The 27,500-nt window shown below is 46.6% G+C and overlaps 2 protein-coding genes and 1 pseudogene across 2 annotated transcripts in view; 1 reads left to right on the forward strand and 2 right to left on the reverse strand.

Moving 5' to 3' along the window:
• Nucleotides 1-13,398, forward strand: part of alg13 (ALG13 UDP-N-acetylglucosaminyltransferase subunit) — an 18,911-nt gene extending 5,513 nt beyond the window's left edge. The window contains 23 exon segments of the mRNA XM_054604013.1: nucleotides 42-123; nucleotides 566-731; nucleotides 3,686-3,737; nucleotides 3,976-4,093; nucleotides 4,183-4,247; nucleotides 4,654-4,754; nucleotides 4,838-4,923; nucleotides 6,066-6,234; nucleotides 6,236-6,280; nucleotides 6,282-6,329; nucleotides 6,639-6,746; nucleotides 6,956-7,103; nucleotides 7,447-7,618; nucleotides 7,736-7,771; nucleotides 7,855-7,910; nucleotides 8,378-8,446; nucleotides 9,175-9,292; nucleotides 9,410-9,529; nucleotides 9,614-9,654; nucleotides 9,750-9,861; nucleotides 11,768-11,875; nucleotides 12,979-13,311; nucleotides 13,314-13,398. Coding sequence (XP_054459988.1) covers nucleotides 42-123; nucleotides 566-731; nucleotides 3,686-3,737; nucleotides 3,976-4,093; nucleotides 4,183-4,247; nucleotides 4,654-4,754; nucleotides 4,838-4,923; nucleotides 6,066-6,234; nucleotides 6,236-6,280; nucleotides 6,282-6,329; nucleotides 6,639-6,746; nucleotides 6,956-7,103; nucleotides 7,447-7,618; nucleotides 7,736-7,771; nucleotides 7,855-7,910; nucleotides 8,378-8,446; nucleotides 9,175-9,292; nucleotides 9,410-9,529; nucleotides 9,614-9,654; nucleotides 9,750-9,861; nucleotides 11,768-11,875; nucleotides 12,979-13,311; nucleotides 13,314-13,357 — 2,397 coding nt within the window. The 3' untranslated portion in view covers nucleotides 13,358-13,398.
• Nucleotides 13,399-14,085: 687 nt separating this feature from the next.
• zgc:110222 (uncharacterized protein LOC550336 homolog) lies at nucleotides 14,086-15,172 on the reverse strand. The gene is made up of 3 exons (XM_054604018.1): nucleotides 14,933-15,172; nucleotides 14,379-14,642; nucleotides 14,086-14,301 (listed from the first exon to the last, which is right to left on the reverse strand). The coding sequence occupies exons 2-3, from the start codon at nucleotides 14,638-14,640 to the stop codon at nucleotides 14,093-14,095; spliced, it is 471 nt and encodes a 156-aa protein (XP_054459993.1). The 5' UTR covers nucleotides 14,641-14,642; nucleotides 14,933-15,172; the 3' UTR covers nucleotides 14,086-14,092.
• A 3,449-nt stretch (nucleotides 15,173-18,621) lies between these two features.
• On the reverse strand, nucleotides 18,622-26,006 carry LOC129096300 (actin-binding protein WASF3-like; annotated as a pseudogene).
• Nucleotides 26,007-27,500: the final 1,494 nt, after the last annotated feature.

The following is a 27,500-nucleotide window of genomic DNA, read 5'->3' on the forward strand; positions in this document are numbered from 1 at the left end:
GGTGACTGATTAATCATGCTAGGTTTCACTCTGTTGCCTAGGTGACGCTGTGTTGCTCCATCAATGGTCACTATGACATTGTTTACCCGAGGACTTACCCCGTCTCCGCTGCCCTCTGCCAGTGTGAGTACTCATCAGTGATTGGTGGATCGCAGCTTTAAAGGGACAGTACAACATTTCACTGTCAGGTTCACCGGTTTTAACACATAACATTCAACTGGTGTGGGGGTGTTTATTGTGTGTGCGTGTGTGTTTATAGTGTATGTGTGTGTGTTTATAATGTGTGTGTGTGTGTTTATAGTGTGTGTGTGTGTGTGTGTGTTTTATAGTGTGTGTGTGTTTATAATGTGTGTGTTTATAATGTGTGTGTGTGTTTATAGTGTGTGTGTGTTTATAATGTGTGTGTGTTTATAATGTGTGTGTGTGTTTATAGTGTGTGTGTGTGTTTTTATAATGTGTGTGCGTGTGTTTATAGTGCGTGTGTGTGTGTTTATAATGTGTGTGTTTATAATGTGTGTGTGTGTTATAGTGTGTGTGTGTGTTTATAATGTGTGTGTGTGTTTAGCTCTTTTCTATGAGCTGCTTTACACTCAGGTGTTTGGGTTTGAGGAGGCGGAGCTCTGTCAGGCCATGGAAGCCTTCAGGGTTGGAGGTCGTCGCTATAGAAACAGCCCATCACTGTGTAGTGATGTCGACTTTGGCTACGACACACCTGAGGACCGATGTCACAGGTAACACACACACACACACACACACACACACACACACACACACACACACACGTCTACATCATCACTTCCTGTTTGTTAATAATAATAATACATTTTATTTATAGCGCGCTTTTCAGAGTACTCAAAGACGCTTTACAGACATTTAAAAGCTACACACTTAAAACTTAAAACACACAGCATTAGTCAGTCATTAAAAGCAGTTTTGAAGAGGTGCGTTTTGATTTCTGATTTGAACATTGAAAGATCGTTGCAGTCTCGGGTGTGTTTGGGGAGAGAGTTCCGGGGGGGGGCAGCTATGGAGAAGGCTCTGTCGCCCCATGTCCGGTGCTTGGTCCTGACTGGAGGAGACAGGAGGTTGGCATCAGAGGAGCGTAGCCGACGGGACGGAGTGTGGTGATGGAGCAGGTCGGTGAGGTAGGAGGGTGGTGGTGATGGAGCAGGTCGGTGAGGTAGGAGGGTGGTGGTGATGGAGCAGGGCGGTGAGGTAGGAGGGTGGTGGTGATGGAGCAGGTCGGTGAGGTAGGAGGGTGGTGGTGATGGAGCAGGTCAGCGGTGAGGTGAGGAGTGGTGGTGATGGAGCAGGGCGGTGAGGTAGGAGGGTGGTGGTGATGGAGCAGGTCAGTGAGGTAGGAGGGGTGGTGATGGAGCAGGTCAGTGAGGTAGGGTGATGGAGCAGGTCAGTGAGGTAGGAGGGTGGTGGTGATGGAGCAGGGCGGTGAGGTAGGTATGGAGCAGGTCGGGAGGTGGTGGTGATGGAGCAGGTCGGTGAGGAGCAGGTAGGTAGGGTGGTGGTGATGGAGCAGGTCGGTGAGGTAGGAGGGTGGTGATGGAGCAGGTCGGTGAGGTAGGAGGGTGGTGGTGATGGAGCAGGTCGGTGAGGTGAGGTAGGAGCAGGTGGTGGTGATGGAGCAGGTCGGTGAGGTGAGGTGGAGGGTGGTGAGGTGATGGAGCAGGTCGGTGAGGTAGGAGGGTGGTGGTGATGGAGCAGGGCGGTGAGGTAGGAGGGTGGTGGTGATGGAGCAGGGCGGTGAGGTAGGAGGGTGGTGGTGATGGAGCAGGGCGGTCGGTGAGGTGGAGGGTGGTGGTGGTGGTGATGGAGCAGGTCGGTGAGGTGGTGGTGATGGAGCAGGTGGAGGTAGGAGGGTGATGGATGGAGCAGGGCGGTGAGGTAGGAGGGTGGTGGTGATGGAGCAGGTCGGTGAGGTAGGAGGGTGGTGGTGATGGAGCAGGTCGGTGAGGTAGGAGGGTGGTGGTGATGGAGCAGGTCGGTGAGGTAGGAGGGTGGTGGTGGGATGGAGCAGGGCGGTGAGGTAGGTGGGTGGTGGTGATGGAGCAGGGCGGTGAGGTAGGAGGGTGGTGGTGATGGAGCAGGTCAGTGAGGTAGGAGGGTGGTGGTGATGGAGCAGGTCAGTGAGGTAGGAGGGTGGTGGTGATGGAGCAGGTGAGGTGAGGTAGGGGGTGGTGGTGATGGAGCAGGTCGGTGAGGTAGGAGGGTGGTGGTGATGGAGCAGGTCAGGTGAGGTGGTGGTGATGGAGGGGTAGGAGGGTGGTGGTGATGGAGCAGGTGGTGGAGGGTGGTGGTGATGGAGCAGGGCGGTGAGGTGAGGTGGTGGTGATGGAGCAGGTCGGTGAGGTGATGGAGCAGGTGAGGTAGGAGGGTGGTGGTGATGGAGCAGGTGAGATAGGAGGGTGATGGAGCAGGGCGGTGAGGTAGGAGGGTGGTGGTGATGGAGCAGGTCGGTGAGGTAGGAGGGGGCCTGATTATGGAGGGCTTTGTGGGTGAGGAGCAGGACTTTGTACTGGATCCGTTGTGGGACGGGGAGCCAGTGGAGGTTCTGGAGAACAGGTGATGTGATGCAGAGTTCTGGATGTTCTGGAGTTTATTTAGGACTTTGGTTGATGTGCCATGAAGAATGCTGTTGCAGTAGTCGATTCTGGAGGTGATGGAGGTGATTCACATCATGGATCAGGGTTTCAGCAGCAGGTAGGGAGAGTGACGGGCGGAGACGGGCAATGTTTTTGAGATGGAAAAAGGCAGTTCTGGTGATTTAAATTGACGTGGCGTTCAAAGGAGGTTGCTGTCAAACATGACTCTAGGGTTGCGGATGTGTGTGGACGGAGACAGAGTGGAGTTGTCAATGGTGAGGCAGAAGTTTTGACTGGTTTTTGTGAGGGATTTGGGACCAATGATGATCATGTCCGATTTATCACAGTTGAGTTTCAGGAAGTTGGTTTGCATCCATGATTTAATGTCAGTGAGGCAGTTGGTCAGAGTGGAGTGAGGAGCAGTGGTGATGGCTTTAGTGGAGATGTAGAGCTGGACGTCATCGGCGTAGCAGTGGAAGTGGAGACTGTGTTGACGTATGATATTTCCAAGAGGGAGCAGGTAGAGGATGAATAAAAGAGGACCAAGCACCGAACCCTGGAGGACGCCTTGGGACAGAGGAGCAGTGGAGGAGGTGCAGTTGTTGATGCTGATGAACTGTTGTCTGTTTGTGAGATATGATTTCAGCCAGGAGAGAGCAGTACCGGTGATGTTGAGAGAAGAATGCTGTGGTAGATGGTGTCCAAAGCAGCAGTGAGGTCAAGGAGAATGAGAATGTTGAGGTGACCAGAGTCTGAGGAGAGGAGCAGGTCGTTGGTGACTTTAAGGAGGGCAGTTTCAGTGCTGTGCTGTGAGCGGAAACCGGATTGAAATGTCTCGAACAGATCGTTGGAGGTGAGGTGGGCTTTCAGTGCGGCGACCACACGTTCCAGCATTTTTGACAGAAAGGGAAGATTGGAGATGGGCCGGAAGTTGTTCATGGTGTCAGGGTCAAGTCCAGGTTTTTTTGAGGATGGGGGTGACAGCAGCCAGTTTAAGAGTATCAGGGACTGAGCCAGAGTTTTGATGGGTGCTCACCTGTACAGTGACATCATGTTGTACTCAGGTGTGTGTTTGTTTTGTCCTACAGGGAGGAGCCGGAGTCTGACGATAAACAGCGGGCTGTGACAGCCGAGACGAAGGTGAGAGGAAGACTCATGATGTCATGTTTCCTTTCTGAGATGTTAATGAGGTCCAGAATGAATCACATGACTCGTGTGGAGCGATGAGGAGGTCGTAACCTTCATCACTTTTCATCACCTCTTCTTTAAACTTTATCAAAACTCTACCTGGGACGCGGTACACGATAACAAATAAGAGTGTTTTATTATCGTGCCCTAAAAGCTGCATTGATCCTGACCCTCTGTTTTTACTGCTCAGCATCCTACAGAAGCCCCGCCCCCTTCCAGACTGTCTCTTCCTTATAAGGTCATGAAGTCTCTGGATGGAGAAGCGTACAGAAACCTAGAGTTTGACGTGTGGCAGGACACCTGTAAAGGTACCAGTTTTTAATATGAGCTCATGTTTACTCTCTATGATGGTTTCTAACATGATATTATGAATTCATAATCAATGTTTATCTGACAGAGATGCAGAAGACGGACTACATGGTGTTTGCAGGGAGGCAGTACTTCCTGGGAGACAAGTGTCAGGTAACAGTGATACTGCAACTACTAGTCCGAATACTGATTCATGTATCTGGTGTCTTTTATACTTGTAGTTCTCTAAAGGATTCTGTGTATCTTTTATACTTGTAGTTCTCTAAAGGATTCTGTGTATCTTTTATACTTGTAGTTCTCTAAAGGATTCTGTGTATCTTTTATACTTGTAGTTCTCTAAAGGATTCTGTGTATCTTTTATACTTGTAGTTCTCTAAAGGATTCTGTGTATCTGGTATCTTTTCACCTGGTTTTAAAACTTGAACCAACCAATCAGCTTCCTCGAGGTCCACATGACGGTTGAGGTGTGGACGTCCCTGGGACCTTCAGGGAGTCATAAGTCTCTGTCCTCCTGTAAGACAGTCTCAGGTGTCTCTACTTCCATCTGTGTCTGTCTCAGGTGCGTCTGGAGCCGAAGGGGAAGTACTACAACGCCTTCATCCAGGAAGTAGGAACCCACCCGTCAGCCGTCACCGTCTTCATCGAGGAGCTGGGAGAGAAGTAACACACGACCTGACTGAAACATACTAGTACTGAGAACCGTGCAGACGTCCTTCATGTCTACATGTCCTCCTCTGTCTCAGACACCTGGTTCCCCTGACGGACCTGAAACCAGTCAATCCAGTTCCAGCCTGGAACGTCGCTGCTCCCACCAGAAAGGGAGACCTGGGTTCGTTCACTCTGAGGTCCACTTTGGGTCCCCTCTCCAGATGTTTGGTCCAATACCTTCTGTCTCTATCTTCATGTCTTCATGTCTCTACTGTCTCTATCTTCATGTCTCCATGTTTCTACTGTCTCTACCTTCATGCCTTTATGTCTCCATGTCTCTACTGTCTCTATCTTCATGTCTTCATGTCTTTACTGTCTCTATCTTCATGTCTCTATCATGTTTCATGTCTCTACTGTCTCTATCTTCATGTCTTCATGTCTCTACTGTCTCTATCTTCATGTCTTCACTGTCTCTATCTTCATGTCTTCATGTCTCTACTGTCTATCTTCATGTCTCTACTGTCTATCTTCATGTCTCTACTGTCTATCTTCATGTCTCCATGTTTCTACTGTCTCTACCTTCATGCCTTTATGTCTCCATGTTTCTACTGTCTCTACCTTCATGCCTTTATGTCTCCATGTCTCTACTGTCTCTATCTTCATGTCTCCATGTCTCTACTGTCTCTATCTTCATGTCTCCATGTCTCTATTGTCTCTACCTCCATGTCTCTACTGTCTCTATCTTCATGTCTTCATGTCTCTACTGTCTCTATCTTCATGTCTCTACTGTCTCTATCTTCATGTCTTCATGTCTCTACTGTCTATCTTCATGTCTCTACTGTCTATCTTCATGTCTCCATGTTTCTACTGTCTCTACCTTCATGCCTTTATGTCTCCATGTCTCTACTGTCTCTATCTTCATGTCTCCATGTCTCTACTGTCTCTATCTTCATGTCTCTACTGTCTCTATCTTCATGTCTCTACTGTCTCTATCTTCATGTCTTCATGTCTCTACTGTCTCTATCTTCATGCCTTTATGTCTTCATGTCTCTACTGTCTCTATCTTCATGTCTCTACTGTCTCTATCTTCATGTCTCTACTGTCTCTATCTTCATGTCTCTACTGTCTCTATCTTCATGTCTCCATGTTTCTACTGTCTCTACCTTCATGCCTTTATGTCTCCATGTCTCTACTGTCTCTATCTTCATGTCTCCATGTCTCTATTGTCTTTACCTCCATGTCTCTACTGTCTTTTACTTCATGTCTTTATATCTCTACTGTCTTTACCTTCATGTCTTCATGTCTCCATGTCTCTTCTGCCAGACCCGGACTCTCGTGGTCAGCGACATCATCACCGTCATCGGTACTTCAGGAAGTCTCGTGGCAGCAGCGGGTTGAAGGGGGCGGAGCTTCTGATGCCCCCGCCACCCTATGGAGGCCCAGCTCCCTCCAACCTGCCCCCCCGCTTCCAGCCGACAGGCCACCACCGCCCGCCCCCCTTTGTCACCAGGAGCCATGACCTACGACCCCTACGCCCCCACACCACCACCAACCCCCAACCAGACCTCCTCGCTACGGAGCCTCCAGGTGAGACTCTATCAGACCAGAACCTGTGAGTCACCTGAAGGTCAGAACCAAGTCTGAGTTAATTATCTCTCTCTGTCTGTGTCTCTCTCTCTCTGTCTGTGTCTCTCTCTCTCTGTCTGTGTCTCTCTCTCTCTCTCTCTCTCTCTGTCTGTGTCTCTCTCTCTCTCTCTCTGTCTCTCGCTGTGTGTCTCGTGTGTGTGTGTGTGTGTGTGTGTGTGTGTGTGTGTGTGTGTGTGTGTGTGTGTGTGTGTGTGTGTGTGTGTGTGTGTGTGTGTGTGTGTCTGTGTGTGTGTGTGTGATTCTGACCAGAAGCTCCACCCGTTTCCTGAACCGTCACCTGATTGGTCCTCAGTTGACCTATTACCACCCTGGCAGGAGATATTACCACGACTACGAGAGCTATGCCTTCAGGTCACGGTAAACAACACACACGTTCTGTGAACACTGGGGTCAACAGTGAAGTATTGATCATGAGACAGAAAAGAATCCATGTTGATTTTGTCCCTTCTGATGCTGTTGGTCATTAAAGGATAATTATTAGTTGCGTGGTTAAGGTCACATCACATGACACAAGGTAACCATGACAACGGGAACTTTGTTCTGAATGAAACGGTCTGTTTGCTCAGTCGCAGTCGCCGTCAGCTGGCTGCGGCTCTGAATAAAGACGGTCAGTTTGGTTTCCCCGCGGAGGCCGAGGAGGAGACATCCGATCTGGACGCCACCATCACCTTCTACCAGCTGGACGACGGAGACGGCGTCTTCCCCCCGCTGACGGTGAGAAACAATGACCACGACGAGTCTGATGAACCTGGAGCTGAGAGAGAACGTCTGAACACATTCCTTCAGCAGAATACACACGTGTGATGATAGATGAAGGGATTAAATAAATATCTTAATGAAAACATGAAAACCAGGACACAAGTGCACGTTTATTATGAACGCTGGTTTTCGTGTATGTGCGCTCAGAGCATGTTTGGGAAATGCAGTGTGTACAGAGAGTGGATGAGCATGGTCATGTGACCGCTCCACGGCGTGTAGTTATCATGGTTACTGAAGCCACGGAACAGGACTTCCTGTAAACTTTGATGTATGTAAAATGTTGTGGCTCCTCCCTCAGGGCCAGGCAGTTGCCCCACCTCCCTCCATGGGAGCCCCACCCCCTCCACCTGGCTCCTCCTACAGAGTTCAGAGAAGCTCGGGGCCCCTCCCCCCCGCACCTCCACCTGGGAGTACCCCGGTCTGTTCCTCTGAGGAGGACCAGGAGGACACCAGCACCGTGGAGGACCAGAGTGAGGATACTTTTTTAATGTCTTCATTTCATCGCTGCTCTGTCACTGTCTTCATTTGGTTACTGGCAGTAAAACTCAACTAAAGCCTTCCACTTCCTGTGTGTGTGTTTCTGTCAGCCGAGTACACGGAGGATTACATCTACATCACTCAGGGTTAGTCACTTTATCTGAAAGTCTTCTCAAAGAGACAGGAAGTGAGACAGGAAGTGATGAAGTCTGAATGTGAATTGTTTCAGATCAGAGCTACCAGACCTCCGGTGTTTACACCGCTGTTGAGTCCTCCACCAACCAGGTAACACACCTGACCTCATGATGCTTTAATTCTGCAGAACCATTCACAACAAAGGGAGATGAACTCTGTAGCAATGGAGACGTGTCTTTGGCTTTAACCGAGATCTAGATGGGGTCTAGAGGATGAGGAGGGTCTGTGATGAAGAACAGAGTGAGAGTTGGAGTCTCAACTCGCAATCTAAACTTAGTCTATTTAATGTTTTGTGCCCTCTGAAGGTTAAGTGGTTTTAAAAATGTATTTTCTATTGTGAGAAGTGTCTGACGTCGTTAGATATTTGGTAGGTGGAGAGCGGAGTATTGTCGGCATACAGAGAAACCTTATGTACAGTGAAAGCCTCATGACTGACTTAATACTAACGAAAATTACATGTTGATGTGAAGGTGTGATAACGGGTCACATGATCAGTGATGTCATGAAGCTCAGAGCCACAGACAGGGAGACATACACTGTTTCTCTTATTTTGAAAGGACGACCAGGAGAGAGGAACTGCTGACTCTCCTCCGAGACCGGAGATGAACTACAGCTACACACAGCAGGTACACACCACATTTACACCGTCCCCTCGCCCTCGCCTTCGTCCCATCGCCCTCGCCTTCGTCCCCTCGCCTTCGTCCCCTCGCCTTCGTCCCATTCGTCCCATCGCCTTCGTCCCATCGCCTTCGTCCCATCGCCTTCGTCCCCTCGCCTTTGTCCCCTCGCCTTCGTCCCATCACCCTCGCCTTCGTCCCCTCACCTTCATCCCATCGCCTTCGTCCCATCGCCCTCACCTTCATCCCATCGCCTTCGTCACACCAACGTCCTATTGTCCTCACCTTTGTCACACCAACGTCCCCTCGCCCTCGGCTTCGTCCCATCGCCCTCGCCTTGGTTACATTACGTTACATTACATTACAGTCATTTAGCAGACGCTTTTATCCAAAGCGACTTACAGGAAGTGTATTCAACATAGGTATTCAAGAGAACTACTAGTCACCAGAAGTCATCAGTGCATCTCCTTTCTTAAACAAGCATCTAAGAGCAGAAACCAGAGCAGAAGCAAGTTACTACGAAAAGAATAAGTGCAACAAACTAATACGAATGCAATAAGTGCTACGAGCCCCTCACCCTCGCCTTCATCCCCTCGCCCTGGCCCTATCGTCCTCACCTTTGTCACATCAACGTCCCCTCGCCCTCGCCTTCGTCCCACCTCTGATTGGCTGCCGGTGTTCATCATTTGTGGGTGTGTGTGTGTGTGTGTGTGTGTGTGTGTGTTTGTTTGTTTCAGGTAGTGAAGCCATTAGTCATCTGCTCCTCTCCCTCTTCTTCCTCCTCCTCACCCTCTTCATCATCATCACGTGTACCTGCAACTGCCCTCCTGCCGGCAGCAACACAAACACGCTCAGGTACACGTACACACACACACACACACACACACACACACGTATACACACACACACACACACACACACACACACACACAGACACAGATATTATTATTGTTATTTTTTTTCTGTTCTTAGTCGCCATGGCGATTCCAGCCGCTTCTCCCTGGTTGGTTAATGAGTTGGGTGAGCCTGTCTGCACCATGGTAGCGCCGCCCCCTTACTCCTATGACCCTAACGCCAGTGACTTACCCCGAGGTCAGAGGTCAACCAACGTAAACGCAGCGTGTCACTTCCGTACTTCCTTCTCACTTCCTGTTTTTTAAATGTGTGTGTGCGCAGACTGCAGAGTCCTCCAGTATTACTTCAACTTAGGAGTCCAGGTAAGAGAAGAGCTACCCCCCCCATTCAAAGTCAGTAACTGCTGATTAATGATGTGACTTTAGTGTAAAACTAACCCCCCCTCCCCCCCCCGCAGTGGTACCATCAGAGCTGCTGGCAGCAGCAGACGTACCCCGCCACCCCTCCAGAGGCCTCCTACCCCTACCAGCACTACACCCCCTACCTGAACCAGGAGCCCCCCTTGCATGGTAAGGCCTACTCCGTCTCTGATTGGCTTTCAGTTCATTGGTGGAGGCGTGTCCACCAATCAGCAGCATCCTCAGCTGCAATTTCTCTAACATCCATAAGATGCTGCTGTGATCAACCACACCAGACAGTTTTTACACAATAAGAGTCCTACTACGATCCCTGAGTGAAGACTGACTGGCTCCCAGCTGGATCACTCTATAGTCCAGGTCTGGAGGTGAAGGGCTCCCAGCTGGATCCACTGATCAATGGGCAGAGTCAGGGAGGTGTCCTGTAGTCTTCTGCTCCAGTGGTCCTGGTCGGTTCCCCAATGAGTGGAATGAAGCTTCCTTAGATTGTCCTCAGAATAGTGGGCTCTACAGTATCTGTTGAATGGCAACATATTAAAATGTAAAAATAAACAAGGAAACAAGGAGCCATGAAGCTCTAAACAAGGACACAGGGATCTATACAGCTCTAAACAAGGAAACAAGGACACATGATGCTCTAAACAAGGACATATGACGCTCTAAACAAGGACACAGGGATCTATACAGCTCTAAACAAGGACACATGATGCTCTAAACAAGGACACAGGGATCTATACAGCTCTAAACAAGGACACATGATGCTCTAAACAAGGACATATGACGCTCTAAACAAGGACACAGGGATCTATACAGCTCTAAACAAGGACACATGATGCTCTAAACAAGGACACAGGGATCTATACAGCTCTAAACAAGGACACATGATGCTCTAAACAAGGACACAGGGATCTATACAGCTCTAAACAAGGACACAGGGATCTATACAGCTCTAAACAAGGACACATGACGCTCTAAACAAGGACACATGACGCTCTAAACAAGGACACATGACGCTCTAAACAAGGACACATGATGCTCTAAACAAGGATACAATGATCCATGAACATTTAACAAGTAAACAAGGAGCCATGAAGCTCTTAACAAGTAAACAAGGAGCCATGACGCCCTGAACAAGGACACAAGGATCCGTGAAGCTCTAAAAAGGACACAAGGATCCGTGAAGCTCTAAACAAGGACACAAGGATCCGTGAAGCTCTAAACAAGGACACAAGGATCCGTGAAGCTCTAAACAAGGACACAAGGATCCGTGAAGCTCTAAACAAGGACACAAGGATCCGTGAAGCTCTAAACAAGGACACAAGGATCCGTGAAGCTCTAAACGAGGACACAAGGATCCGTGAAGCTCTAAACAAGGACACAAGGATACGTGAAGCTCTAAACAAGGACACAGTGGTAACATCTAATTCACATATGAGTTAGTTTATGAGTTACTGAGTTAATGATTAAATTATGCTGTTAATTAGTTAATGGGTAAATTAATGAGGTAGTTTAAGAGTTAGCGCATGAGTTAGTCAGGTAGTTAATAAGTTGGTTAATGAGTTAACCTTTTCTGAAGTCTGCTGGTTCATCAGCTGATGTTTCTGTTTCTGTTTTCCGACCCAGCAGGTTTTATCTTTTAATATTCTTTAGTTCTTCCCTCCAGATGAACCAGTGATGTTCTGGTTTTAATCACTGATGTAGAGCTCTCCTGTTCTGGACCCTGAACGTCTCATGTTAGTTTGTAATGTTTCTGTTGAGGTTAACTAGAACTTCTTGAGTTTCCTTAAGATAAACAGCGTTTATGACCTTCATCAGGATGGAGATGTTTGAGGACCACGTCAGGTTCTTTGATGCTGTTTCTCAGGAACTTAAAGATTGTTAACTTGCTCCTCTTCGGATCCATTTATGTAGACGAGGTTTATTTCTAAATCCACCGTCATCTCCGTGGTTTTAGTGCCGTTGAGCAGCAGGTTGTTCCCTGAGCTCCACTATGAAGGTTTCCTCTCTACATGAAGTCTCATAGATGTTTAAATGACCCGTCCTGGTCTTCTGCCCCCAGCTGTCCCTCCTTTGTACCCTGAGACAACTCGAGGCCTCCATCAGCCCCCCTCCTACTACCCAGAATCCACCAGGGCAGGAGACGGACAGACAGACGGACACAGCGGCGGTCAGTACACTCTGTGTTCTGTCAGATAGTGAAGAGTAAATATATCAGAGACGAGGAGTTACGTTACAAATATTCTGATGCACACAAACAACAATATAGAAACCATGTCACGAGCTGAAGTCCCACAATGCATTGCTTTCTCCGTCCCCATTCCTCCATTAATGTCCAGGGGACGGGGACAGTCAGGACTCTTTGACCTGCTGCAGCATGTAGACCGTGACCGGTCCTCAGTCACGGTCTACATGTTGTAGTTCGGTTCAGGTTCAGCCGGGGGTTTGATGCCGTGGTGTCATTCCGTCTCCGGTCCGTCGTCTGTTCCTGACGACTGACCTGGACTCTTCAGAAGACGGAACGTTTTTCATCCACTGTGAACTGCTGCTTTTACTGAGAAGAAGTTCTTCATTTGTTAGATTCTGTGTCTGAAGCTTTTCTGTCTCTCAGGAACGAAGCTCCATGTATTGATCAGCTGATCAATATTTGTGTTTTCACAGTTTCTGAAACCTCAAACGTTCTGATCTCCAGGTTCTCACGAAAATGTTAAATGAATATCTGAACTATTTGGATTATATGAGACCCTCAGAATGAAGCAGCGCTAACAGTGACTTCCTGTTTGATCTGTAGGCTACTTGTAGTTTGAAGACCTCGTTCAGATTTGTTCATAAATATTTATTTATGTAAAATGTGCGTGTATTTGCAGTGTGTTCGACCCTTTGTTCCGTCACGTCTGCCTGTGAAACACTTTGCTGCTCGTTTTGATATGCGTTGTATAAATGAGCTTTATTATTGTAATAATAGTTATTGTAATTATTATCAATCAGTGGTTTTTAGATTAAACCTTCGTTGCACAACATGAAACTAACGGCCAACAATCTAGCCTAAAGTTTAACATCACACAGAAAAATAGTATTTTCTGAGAGCCAGGCATTTCCCATCATGCACTGGGTCACCTGGCTCTAAAAAATGCGGCAGCCGCGATCTTGTGAGGTCATCGTTGTCACGTAAGAGGTCTAACTCCTCTCTGACTCGAGTGACATCACTGGAGTAATTTTACTTCTTCCGTCTGTGTCCTCTGATCTAATGTGCTCTGTTCTGTCCTCCATTAGGCCCCGCCCCCTCAGTGGAAGGCTCCTCCTCCACCACGAGCCCCGCCCCTCCAGGCTCCGCTGCCTCCTCTACTCTCATGTACCAGGATCAAGCGCCCCTCCCCTCTCCATCGCTGCTGCACCTGCAATATGAGGCTCCGCCCCCAACCACCTACCTGCCCTCCGCCCCTCACCCTCCTCTTCCTCACTCTGCTCACCTCACCCATCACTCCTCCTACCACGCCTGCCTTCCCCCCTCCGCCCACTGGGGGTCGCTGCAGAACGGAGGCCACACCACGCGGGTCTACTGCCCCGCCCCTAACCCCGCCCATGTGGTCGGTTACATCACAGCACCGCCCCCCACCACACGGCCACACACTACATCTCCCCCCCCATCTAACACACACACACACACACACACACCTTACTTCAATCGTTAGCTCGTGGCTAACAATACCCTTTGTGTTCCATGAGCAGTGCTAGCAGCTAACAAGTCAGCAGGAAAACGTTTGTTGAACTGAACGGAGAATGTTCCTAAAAAAAAAAACTAAAAAACATTTTAGAAATAATAAGACGAAAACAAGGTCAACATGTAAATGTTTAATAGATGTTATAAAAAAAGTGGACAAATTACTGAGAATCTAAATCTCCTGTGTTAGCATGTTAGCTTCACATGCTATAGTTAGCTTGTGGCTAAGTACACAGCACCTGTGTCTCAGGATCGCTTCCTGTTCCAAAGGTTAGTTAGTTTGGAGTTCATCTGTTTGTTAGTGTTTAGTGAGCAGCTTGTTAAAGTGGACAAACGCTTGCTGTTACACATCACGATGTGGAGAAACTATGATGTCAGAGTTTTGTTTGTTTTGTTGAGCTTTCAAACGCCAGCCAATCAGAGAGAAGAGCGTGGCCAGTCCCTGTTTATTGATGAGGGATCTATTTGTGTTTCCATTCTGTTGTGGTGGTTTGTTTTTGTTTTTGGGTGAATAAAGTTTGTTTCACCAGCAGACGACGATGATGCTGCTGCTTCTGTTGGGTCACGTGACCTTTCTCATGTCTTCACTCAGTAAACCTCTGAACTCAGAGTCACAATAGATTCACATTGCTAACGTGTGTGTGTGCGTGTGTGCGTGCGTGTGTGTCATGGTAACAGCTCAGCGGGGATCTCCACAGTCCAGAGGTCGCGACCCCCCCGGGTCCTCAGCGGCTCCTTGAGCCAGCGGGGGTTGGACAGGTAAGTCAGGTGTTTCTCCTGCAGACCAATCAGAACAGCCGACTGCTCCAGGTTCTGTAGCTCCTCCCCCTGCAGGGAGGCGGGGCACGACCAGGTCCCGCCCACATCCACCAATCCTGAAAGAGAAGTCATCACAGGTGAGGCGCTGCCTTCAGGAACGCCTTGTAAACGGTCGACTGACATCGTTTCCCACCTGCCACCACGCCGCGGCCGAACCTCTCTCCGGACTCCAGGAGCGCTCGGATCTGACCCCGGTTCATCCCCAGCGGGCCACTCAGCACCGCCATCCAGTCCTCCTCTTCCTCCCAGTCCCGCCGGGCGATGTGGACCGCCAGGGTCTGGTTCTCCAGAGGGGCAAGCAGGGGCCTCCAGCGGCTCTCCACCGTTTTCAGCCCGTCCAGGACCAGACCGGCGTACGGCTGGCGGAACGACAGGCACCACACCTGCACCGACATGTCTGCAAAACAAGCGCACCTCAGACTATCTATATGTACGTGTTATTATTAATAATATATATACATATATATGTATTATTAATAATATATATACATATATATGTACGTGTATTATTAATAATATATATATGTATATATGTATTATTAATAATATGTATATATGTTATAATATATATGTATATTATAATATATATATATATATAATATATATATATATATATATATAATATATATATTATATATATATATATATATATTATATATTATATATAAATATATAATATATACTAACCTGTCTGTTTAACTCTTCTTCGTCGTCATCAGGAGTTAATGTGTTATGACGTCATGAAACGTTCTCTAAACACGTGGTTCGGTTCTTCTTCTGGTGTGGAGGCTCTCCGTACCGGAAGCCGGTGATTCGTCGTCGCTGCGTGTTTCCGGTGAGTCTCGGTGTTTCTCCGTTAACGGATCAGACGTAGATCTTCACCCTGGCCGTCTGTGACTCCCGTCTCACGCCACTCTCTCCTGTTCCCGCTGCTTTCATTCACTTCCGCTCCTCCTCTTCTTCTTCTTCACCTTAAATCAAAGTTCAGCTCCGCGGCTCTGCTGCCCTCCACAGGGGGGAGGGTTACCATGGTTACGCTCCACAGGGGGGAGGGTTACCATGGTTACGCTCCACAGGGGGGAGGGTTACCATGGTTACGCTCCACAGGGGGGAGGGTTACCATGGTTACGCTCCACAGGGGGGAGGGTTACCATGGTTACGCTCTGCTGCTGCTCTCACTGACAGTACTCTGGTAGTAATGTCACACGCAGTACTACTAGATTACTACTAGAGTACTACTAGATTACTACTAGAGTACTACTACTACTAGAGTACTACTAGAGGACTACTACTAGAGTACTACTACTACTAGAGGACTACTAGAGTACTACTACTACTAGAGGACTACTAGAGGACTACTAGAGGACTACTACTAGAGGACTACTAGAGGACTACTACTAGAGGACTACTACTAGAGGACTACTACTACTAGAGGACTACTAGAGGACTACTAGAGTACTACTAGAGGACTACTAGAGGACTACTAGAGGACTACTAGAGTACTACTAGAGTACTACTACTACTACTAGAGGACTACTACTAGAGGACTACTAGAGTACTACTAGAGGACTACTACTAGAGTACTACTAGAGGACTACTAGAGGACTACTAGAGTACTACTACTACTAGAGGACTACTAGAGTACTACTACTACTACTAGAGGACTACTAGAGGACTACTAGAGGACTACTACTAGAGGACTACTACTAGAGGACTACTAGAGGACTACTAGAGTACTACTAGAGGACTACTAGAGTACTACTAGAGGACTACTACTAGAGGACTACTACTAGAGGACTACTAGAGGACTACTACTAGAGGACTACTAGAGGACTACTACTAGAGGACTACTAGAGGACTACTAGAGGACTACTACTAGAGTACTACTAGAGGACTACTAGAGGACTACTAGAGTACTACTAGAGGACTACTAGAGGACTACTAGAGTACTACTAGAGGACTACTAGAGGACTACTAGAGTACTACTAGAGGACTACTAGAGGACTACTAGAGGACTACTAGAGGACTACTAGAGGACTACTAGAGGACTACTAGAGTACTACTAGAGTACTACTACTACTAGAGGACTACTAGAGGACTACTAGAGGACTACTAGAGTACTACTAGAGGACTACTAGAGGACTACTAGAGTACTACTAGAGGACTACTAGAGTACTACTAGAGTACTACTAGAGTACTACTAGATTACTACTAGAGTACTACTAGAGGACTACTAGAGTACTACTAGAGGACTACTAGATTACTACTAGAGTACTACTACTACTAGAGGACTACTAGAGGACTACTAGATTACTACTAGAGTACTACTACTACTAGAGGACTACTAGAGGACTACTAGATTACTACTAGATTACTACTAGTGTACTAGAGTACTACTAGATTACCACTAGAGTACTACTAGAGTGTCTCTTCCTCCCCTCCTCTCTCCTCGTGTCTCTTCCTCCCCCTCCTCTCTCTCCTCGTGTCTCCTCTCTCCTCGTGTCTCTTCCTCCCCTCCTCTCTCCTCGTGTCTCTTCCTCGCCTCCTCTCTCCTCGTGTCTCTTCCTCCCCCCTCCTCTCTCCTCGTGTCTCTTCCTCCCCTCCTCTCTCCTAGTGTCTCTTCCTCTCCTCCTCTCTTCCTCGCCTCTCTCTCGTGTCTCTTCCTCCCCTCCTCTCTCCTCGTGTCTCTTCCTCCCCTCCTCTCTCCTCGTGTCTCTTCCTCCCCTCCTCTCTCCTCGTGTCTCCTCTCTCCTCGCGTCTCTTCCTCCCCTCCTCTCTCCTTGTGTCTCTTCCTCCCCTCCTCTCTCCTTGTGTCTCTTCCTCGCCTCCTCTCTCCCTCGTGTCTCCTCTCTCCTCGCGTCTCTTCCTCCCCTCCTCTCTCCTCGTGTCTCTTCCTCCCCTCCTCTCTCCTTGTGTCTCTTCCTCGCCTCCTCTCTCCTCGTGTCTCCTCTCTCCTCGCGTCTCTTCCTCCCCTCCTCTCTCCTCGCGTCTCTTCCTCCCCTCCTCTCTCCTTGTGTCTCTTCCTCGCCTCCTCTCTCCTCGTGTCTCTTCCTCCCCTCCTCTCTCCTCGTGTCTCTTCCTCGCCTCCTCTCTCCTTGCGTCTCTTGTGGGCGGGACTAAGAAGTGAGGAGAAGAAGCGAGGAAAGGAATCCATCAAGGAATAAAGACTGAATCTTTTATTACCAGAGATGTTTTCATCAGAATCTAAAAGTCAAACAACACCTTGACCTTTGACCTCTGACTCTGTAATCTACATCAGTTATTGAAGAATGAACGCCGTTCAAACTGACATGAACAACAATGAATTTCATGCTGAAACAGAAACATTTTGTCAATAAAGTTTTTCTTTCAGTTTTTGTTTAATAGATTTATTTTTTCCACCAACATGCAAAATCACATCAGAATTCACAGATCAATAAATCAATAAATCAATATCAGTCACAGATGGAATGAGTTTACTGATTCTGCTTTTATCACACAAACAATAATCAGAATTATTGAAGAAGCTGTCCTCTGGTTACCATAGCAACAAAAGATTCAGGTTCACCGTCACGAGAACATAAACTCACTGAACGATATAATCAATCATCAATCAATCAATCAATCAATCAATGGACAAACGTAGTAAAGTAAATATTACGATAATAAAATATCCAACTGTCAAAAACCTTTTAGTCCACGAAGAAGAAAAACAGGAACACCTCAGACAGGAAGTAGTCATCGGCCCTCACAGTCTGGACTTTGACTTCTGTCCTGAAGGTGGTGCTGAAGAGAAAACTCATTACAATGAAACGGGTTCATCCTCTGGAGAACCAGAACGGAACTGTGAGGTTCTATTTAGAACGACTCAAATAAGACACACATCGTTTGATCTCTTCATAGCAGTTATGTTCATCCAGAAATGACATACATACATATATACATATATATATACATGTGTATATATACATATATGTTATATATGTATATATATGTTTATATGTTATATATGTATATGTTATATATATATATACATATATGTAATATATATGTTATATATGTATATATATATATATGTATATATGTTATATATATACATATATAACATATATGTATATATATGTTATATATATGTCATTAAATTGGCTGATTATGACAGTTTAGTAACATTATCATCTAGTTTTCTTTATCTAGATATCAACCAGTGGTTTTATTAGTGTTTTATTTCCTGTGTTAGTTTAAGGTTCTGACTCTGGACCGGTCTGGGGTCGGTCCCCTCAGTCGGACCCCTCCTGGTCCTTGGGTTCTGACTCTGGACCGGTCTGGGGTCGGTCCCCTCAGTCGGACCCCTCCTGGTCCTTGGGTTCTGACTCTGGACCGGTCTGGGGTCGGTCCCCTCAGTCGGACCACTCCTGGTCCTCGGGTTCTGACTCGTCTTCTGACTCGCTGTACTCCACGGCGATGCGTCGCGACAGGATGGTGGCGACGTCGTTTCCTGTTGGCTCTCGTTTCTTGGCCTCCTCCTGCTCTCGCTGCTCCTGAACCTTTCTCAGCTGGATCCCTGTAGACCAGAACCAGATCCTCAGCCACAGCTCAGACCACATGTTACAACAAGCTCACTGTGAGACCACTGACCTCTGCGTATGGCGGCCAGCAGGTCGCTGCGGGCGTCGTTCACCGGCGTGTTCGGTCCACCGGCAGGCTTCCTGCTGTCCGTCACCACGGGCAACGGGGGCGCGGCGGCAGAGGGCGGGGCCTGGCCTCCGGGTCGAGAGGGGGAGGGGACGTAGTTGGCCGGGGAGGCGGGGGAGGGGAGGGGCTGTAGGGGCGTGAGAGGACAGCAGCGCCACCTGGAGGAGGAGACAGGTATGGACGCCAGTGAGTTGAAAACAACAACACGAGCAACAAAAGAAATGTGTTGGTGGTAAACGTGGTTACCAGGAGCCGCAGGGTGCAGCGGGGTTGCCATGGCAGCGGTGTGGGTGGAGCTGTTGGGGAACGCCATCTGTCCTGCTGACGGCATGAGAGGGGGGCGGCGGAGGGGCCGGAGGGATCTGATGGTCACTGAGGAGAGATGGAGGTCAAAGGTCAAACATGAGTCACATGATAAAACAGTTAACTGTGAGTGAGTGAGTGAGTGTACTTGGCCTCCTCGGCAGCGTTGGTCCGTGCTCCGTTCTGATTGGCCGAGCCGGCGAGTGGCGGCGGGTGGTGATGATGATGCGGCTGGTTGCGGCCCAGTGAGTGCTGGCGGGCAGTTGCCGTGGCGACCACAGTGGACGCAGAGGCAGGTCGGAGGGCTCGGTCCAACGACTGAGTCTGACCGCTCGCCGCTGTCACGTGATCCTTCCCATCATGCCCCTGGGCCTCATGGGGGTGGGGACTGGTGTGAAAGGACAGGTCATCTGACCTGGGGGGGGGCAAAGTGTCAGAGACAGAAACTGACCTTTGATCTTTGACCTTAGCCTGACCTCTGGTTGGGACTGATGATGGTGTAATGTGAGGACAGGTGTGTTTACCTGTCAGGTGACATTGAGCCGTCGGAGGTGTGGTAAGGTGACGGCGTCACTCGAGCGTCTGGGCGGAGCTCCTTGTCGTACGCCATCAGGTTCCACTCCTGCCGCCGGTTCCGAGCTTTACGAACCTTTAGAAGAACAGAGACATTTAACTGAACGTTGACCAAAAGAAGATGAATGGAGAGAAATCGATCAATAAACGTGATGAAAACAGTCCTTAAGTACATTGATAGGAAAGTGACTGACACGTTCTACTTCGTGAATATATATATGAGTCCAACAACGGTTGCTAAGGAACGTACGCAACTAGCACGTTTGTTTTATTAGAACAGGCTAGCATTAAATTGTTTACATTATTTGTTTATTTGTTTACATTATTCGTCTCTTTATTTATGTTATTTGTCAGCTTATTCACGCTATTGTTTCTTTGTTTACTTTATTTGTTTATTTGTTAAAGTGATTTGTCACTTTGTTTACATTATTTGTCTCTTTATTTATGTTATTTCTCTCTTTGTTTACATTCTTTGTATATTTGTTTACATTCTTAATATATTTGTTTACATTATTTGTCTCTTAATTTCCATTATTTGTCACTTTGTTTACATTATTTGTAATGTATTTATGTCCTTGTTTACATTATATACATTACATTACTCTTAGTTAACGTTATTTAATATTTATGTAATATTCCTGATAACTGTTTGTCTTTATTGGTGTTTATCTGTCAGCTGGAGGTTTGATGCTTGACGTGATGAGGAAGTTGATCTCTCATCGGGTGGTTTGTGAGTCGGCGCTGGATTTAGTGGTTTGTTACTTTCTGCTTCATGTTCTGGTCAACGTTGGGAAACAGACGTCACAGCAGTGCGTTGTGTCTATTTAACGGCTGTGAACCAATCAGATTACTTGAGCTGCCTGTCTTGTATTAAAGAAGAACATAACAGAAATCAGAGAGTGAAGAACTCACCTTCTTCACCTCCCGTCCTGAAGACTCCTCCACATGCTTCTGTTCCTGAACATAAAAAATGAAGCTTTTCAGTTTGTTTTTGTTCTAATTTGGACGTGTAGGATGTAAGTGAAACAAATAAACAGAGAGATGAACCTTCTGTCGTCTCTTCTCTTTGCGTTTGTTCTCGGTGGCCTGAAGCATCTTTTCCCTCCACAAGCTGAAGAAGTAAGATGGGTCGGTGTAGAACTTAAGACCGTCCTTCTTATCATCCCTTCAAAAACACATTCAAAGTTTAATAAATTAAAAGTCTGGTTAAACATGTAGACTTCAGTTCCTTTTGGTTTGAATTTACTGACCTAGCAGGATGTCAACATGTTTAAACTGACCAATGAGGAGTCAGGATAGACGTTCCCTGGAGGCTGAGCAGTGTGATACCCCGATAACTGGAGCACACCCTCCGTCCCCCTTTTTAAAAATGGGAACACCCCCCCGATCTCACTCCACAGGAACTGTACCCGACCTCATCGCGACACTGAAGAGACGTGTCAACCAAGGCATCCTAACAATGTCCAGAGCCTTCGGCATCTCAGGGAGAATCTCATCCACTCCTGGCGCCTTGCCATGAGGAGCTTTCTGACTACTCAGCGACCTCTGCCAGGCATATGGACGAGTCTTCCCCGAGTCTTCAAACTCTGCCTCCTCCACGGAGGAAGTGTTAGTCGGGTTTAAGAGTTCCTCAAAATGTTCTTTCAGACGCTCGACAATGTCCCCAGTCCGAGTCTACAATTCCCCCCCCCGGCCTAGGGTGTTCTGGTACACCTATGGACCGCCCTATGCTCAAACATGGTGTTTGTTATGGATGGTCCATGACTAGCACAGAAGTCCAACAACAAAGCACCACTCGGGTTCAGATCGGGCAGGCCGGTCCTCCCAATCACACCCCTCCAGGTTTCTCCATCGTTATCCACATGAGCATTGAATTCCCCCAGCAGAACTCTGGAGTCCCCAGTTGGCGCCCTTTCAACGACGCCAACCAAGGACTCCAAAAAAAGCGAGGACTCTGAACTGTTGTTCGGTGCATAAGCACAAACAGCAGTCAGAGACTTCTCAGTGACTTGCAGTTGCATAGAGGCGACCCTCTCGTCCCCCAGGGAAATCTCCAACACAGCGGTGCTTAGCCAGGGGCTCGTTAATATCCCTACATCCGCCCAGGGCCTCACATCAATGAGCAACTCCAGAAAATGAGTCCAGCCCTTCTCCAGGAGTTTGGTTCCAGAACCAGTTCTATGCGTGGAGGTGAGTCCAACTATATCTAGTTGGTACTGTTCCACCTCCCGCACCATCTCTGGTTCCTTCCTTACCAGAGAGGTAACATTCCACGTCCCTAGAGCTTGTCTGCCATGCCAGGGGTCAGCCCCAATGCCTATCCCTGCGAGTGGTGGGCCCACAAGGTGGTGGCTCCATGTAGTTTCTTCTACTGTGCCCGGCCGAACCCCAGGGGCCGAGGCCTGCCCACCAGAGGCTCCCTGGCAAGCTTCCCTCCCAGGTCTGGCTCCAGAGGGGGTCCCGGTTTCCCTTCTGGAGCCCTTCCCTACCCGTGCAAGTAGTGACACCCCTTTTTCCAAGCTGATTCTTAAGGGGGTATATGAATCGCTTTTAGTCTGGCCCTTCCCCTGAGACCACTTTGCCTTAGGAGACCCTACCGGGAACTATTGCCCCCAACAACACAGCTCTGAGTCACTGGGGCACATACACCCCTCCACCATGTTAAGATGGCGATTCATTGGAGGAGGATGTCAGGATGTTGACATGTTTAAACTGACCTATAAGGAGTCAGGATGTTGAGGGGTGGTGGTTTGTCGCAGCGTTGGTACATTTCCAGAACTGGGTTGAGGATGGAGGTCCGGGACACCACCTGCTGGTCCTGGATGGTACTGCTCCTGAAAGCCTTCCTCATGTTGATATCCTGCAGAGACACTACACCACAAACAGTACTATCACTACATGGTAGTTCTAGTAGTAGTAGTAGTAGTAGTATTTTAAACAGTTTGCATTTACTTCAAGTTTGGGTCGTGTTTGGTCGTAATATGAAACAACATGAAATGTGAATGGTTCGTGGTTCATGTCACAGATTCAGGTTTTTAGGTCTCTATTCTTCAACTTCCGTCACCAAGAAACCTGAGATAAGAAAGGCTGAGGAACAACATATATACTTCAGATACAATATATACAGTATATACTCTGATACGACATATATACTCTGATACTATTCAGAAGGGTGGATGTGGACTCTGTCCTTGTCGTTGAACAGTCAACCTCCTCTTTAAGCTTACTTTATTCTTGCCTTAGTGAAGATGCATCTCTCAATTTTAAACTTGGTGCACGATCAGAGCTTTTCAGACGTGACTGTTACAAAAACTCACTGAGTAAAACACTATTTGTATGTGATTTTACCAAGAAAATCTATTAGTTTTTAGATGCTTTAGAGACACAAGGTCTAAAAAATCTTGAATTTAGTAAATATTTTGCAGCCACGCACGAATATAAACAAAGCTTAAGGCTGTGAGAATACTGAAAGGGGTCAAGTGAGTTAGGTCATCCAGTCTACATGTCTGTTGTGATCTTACGGTGGCACCACCACCAGAGCTTCCTATCGTTTATACAAGAACAGCAGGATATTTTGGTGGACCTGGTTTGTGTTTCTCTTGCACAGAAGGTTAAGGACCAGCCAAGCGGAGGTGAGCATGGTGACCTGTTGGTAGATGAGGATCTTTAGATCCTGTCGTCAGACCAGGGCATCCAGTGAGGACTGGGGAGGTTTGGAGTCTGAGGCCATTGAGGATTACTCAAGAAAAGGAATTAAAGATCTTGTTGTTCATGACTGAGGATAAAGTAGATGTCAGTGGTGTAAAGGGAGCTTAACGAGAGGAGCTGAAGGAGAAGGTGGATTGGTGTTTGCATCAGGCCACAGTGATGATGATGATGATGATGATGATGTGGTGTAAGCAGTTAATCATTCACCTTCCTCCACGGTGGAGTCCAGCTGTGTGACCTTCACTGCCAGCAGGTCCACTCTCTCCTGCAGGCTGTTCATCCTCAGGTAAAAGGTGTTGGCCTCAGTGAACAGCTCAGTGAAGATGTCCTCTGCATGTCGGCCTGCAGGTCACAGAGCTCAGATTATGTTCAATAGGACAGCAATGTCCCACAGAGTGTGACTCAGACCGTTGATGGACAAACACTTTGATGTTAAGCCATCAAAGCAGCACTTTAAAGGCTGCTTATAGAAGCAAGGTCACATTTATTTACATTACATTACATTACAGTCATTTAGCAGACGCTTTTATCCAAAGCGACTTACAGGAAGTGTATTCAACATAGGTATTCAAGAGAAGTCACCAGAAGTCATAAGTGCAACTCCTTTCTTAAACAAGCATCTAAAAGCATAAACCAGAGCAAAAGTATAGTGCAGAAGCAAATTACTACGAAAACAATAATTGCAATAGACTAATACGAATACAATAAGTGCTACAAGCTAATACGAGTAGGATAAGTGCAATGAAGTAATACGAATACAATAAGTGCTACAAGCTAATACGAGTAGGATAAGTGCAATGAAGTAATACGAATACAATAAGTGCAACAAACTAATACGAGTGCAATAAGTGCTACGAGGAAGGCTCAGGGTAGTACTTCTTGAAGAGGTGAGTTTTCAGCCTGCGCCGAAAGATGGGCAGTGACTCTGCTGTCCTGAAGTCAGTGGGGAGTTCATTCCACCACTGAGGGGCCAGGACAGAAAAAAGCTGTGACCGGGTGGATCGGCCGCAGGGACCTCTGAGCGACGGGGCAACCAATCGCCCCGAGGCAGCAGAGCGAAGTGGTCGGGCGGGGGTGTAGGGCTTCATGGCCTGGAGATAGGAAGGAGCTGTTCCTCTCACTGCCCTGTAGGCTAGCACCAGAGTCTGTAACTGGATGCGAGCTCTTACAGGGAGCCAGTGTAGAGAACGGAGAAGGGAAGTTGTGTGGGAGAACTTGGGGCAATTGAACACCAGACATGCTGCAGCTTTCTGGACAAGCTCCAGAGGTCTGATGGCCGACGCCGGGGCTCCGGCAAGTAGTGAGTTGCAGTAATCCAGGCGGGAGATAACCAGAGCCTGGATGAGCACCTGCGCCGTCTCGTCAGTGAGGAAGGGGCGAATCCTCCTGATGTTGTAGAGGAGGAATCGGCAGGAGCGTGTGACCGATGCAATGTTTGCTGAGAACGACAGTTGGTCATCCAGGGTCACACCCAGATTCCTCACAGTCCGAGTTGCCGTCACCACGGCATCATCAATGGTGATGGACAGGTCTCGGTGCGGGCAACCCTTCCCCGGGAGGAACAGTAGCTCGGTTTTGTCCAGGTTGAGCTTCAGGTGGTGTGTCGCCATCCACTTCGAGATGTATTTATAACCATCACCAGAAGCAGGTTTACATTAATAACCATCACTAGAATCAGGGTTACATTAATAACCATCACTAGAATCAGGTTTACATTAATAACCATCACTAGACTCAGGGTTACATGTATAACCATCAGTAGAAGCAGGGTTACATTAATGACTATCAGTAGAATCAGGGTTACATTAATAACCATCAGAAGCAAGGTTACATTAATAACCATCAGTAGAATCAGGGTTACACTAATAACCATCAGTAGAATCAGGGTTACATTAATAACCATCAGTAGAATCAGGGTTACATAAGTAACCATCAGTAGAATCAGGGTTATATTAATAACCATCACTCGAATCAGGGGTTACATTAATAACCATCACTCGAATCAGGGGTTACATTAATAACCATCAGTAGAATCAGGGGTTACATTAATAACCATCACCAGACTCAGGGGTTACATTAATAACCATCACCAGACTCAGGGGTTACATTAATAACCATCACTAGACTCAGGGGTTACATTAATAACCATCAGTAGAATCAGGGGTTACATTAATAACCATCACTAGAACCAGGGGTTACATTGATAACCATCACTAGAACCAGGGGTTACATTAATAACCATCACTAGACTCAGGGGTTACATTAGTAACCATCACTAGAACCAGGGGTTACATTAATAACCATCACTAGACTCAGGGGTTACATTAGTAACCATCAGTATAACCAGGGGTTACATTAATAACCATCACTCACTGAGTCCTCCCAGCTGTTTGATGACGGCAGCTAAAGTGCTGTTGGTGACACACTCCAGCTCACTGATGACGCCATCCGGTAGAGCGCCACGGCACAGATACCGGGGCTCGATGATCCGTTTCACCAACGGCATGACCGACCTGGAGACAGACAGAGGGGTCAGAGGTCAAGTGAACTTGTGATGTAGCATTAGACTATAATACAAAAGAAGGTTTGTCAGAATAACATCCAGTGTTCTTTTAAAGGAGTTCAACGAGGAACATGATGCTCAGATTTTAACTACAATCAAGGTTATATTTATATATTAACTTAATACTAGTTCATATATATATATATATATATATATATATATATATATATATATATATATATATATATATATATATATATATTAATATATATTAACTTGTAGTTGAACTGCAGTTCCTCTGACGTCCACCAGATGCTGCTGTGATTAAACTCTTAATGCGTTGAAGTGAGCGAGAAAAGAACTACAGGCTTCTTCTACTGTCACTATCATGTATTCTACTATGTTGTATTACTATACTATACTGCTATATTATATTCTACTATGTTGTACTACTATACTATACTGCTGTATTATATTCTACTATGTTGTACTACTATACTATACTGCTGTATTATATTCTACTATGTTGTACTACTATACTATATTATATTCTACTATGTTGTACTACTATACTATATTATACTATGTTGTACTACTATGTTGTACTACTATACTACTATACTATACTGCTGTATTATATTCTACTATGTTGTACTACTATACTATACTGCTATATTATATTCTACTATGTTGTACTACTATACTATACTGCTGTATTATATTCTACTATGTTGTACTACTATACTATACTGCTGTATTATATTCTACTATGTTGTACTACTATACTATACTGCTGTATTATATTCTACTATGTTGTACTACTATACTATACTGCTGTATTATATTCTTGTTGTACTATACTGCTATTATATTCTACCATAATACTATACTGCTGTATTATATTCTATATTATATTCTACTATGTTGTACTACTATACTATACTGCTATATTATATTCTACTATGTTGTACTACTATACTATACTGCTTGTACTACTATATATTGCTATTATATTCTACTATGTTGTACTACTATACTATACTGCTGTATTATATTCTACTATGTTGTACTACTATACTATACTGCTGTATTATATTCTACTATGTTGTACTACTATACTATACTGCTATATTATATTCTACCATGTTGTACTACTATACTATACTGCTGTATTATATTCTACTATGTTGTACTACTATACTATACTGCTGTATTATATTCTACTATGTTGTACTACTATACTATACTGCTATTATATTCTACTACTATACTGCTGTATTATATTCTACTATGTTGTACTACTATACTATACTGCTGTATTATATTCTACTATGTTGTACTACTATACTATACTATGTATTATTCTGTCGGTCTCAGAGAGCGTCGTCATGGTAACACACCACGCAGCGCCGGCCACTGGCCGTGGTTGCTGTTGCTAGGAGACAGGAGTAATCAGATTACCTGACCACATGATGGGTTTGAGGCTTCACAGCTGAT

The sequence above is a fragment of the Anoplopoma fimbria genome, chromosome 9 (assembly GCF_027596085.1).
Source record: "Anoplopoma fimbria isolate UVic2021 breed Golden Eagle Sablefish chromosome 9, Afim_UVic_2022, whole genome shotgun sequence".
Taxonomy (NCBI): domain Eukaryota; kingdom Metazoa; phylum Chordata; class Actinopteri; order Perciformes; family Anoplopomatidae; genus Anoplopoma; species Anoplopoma fimbria.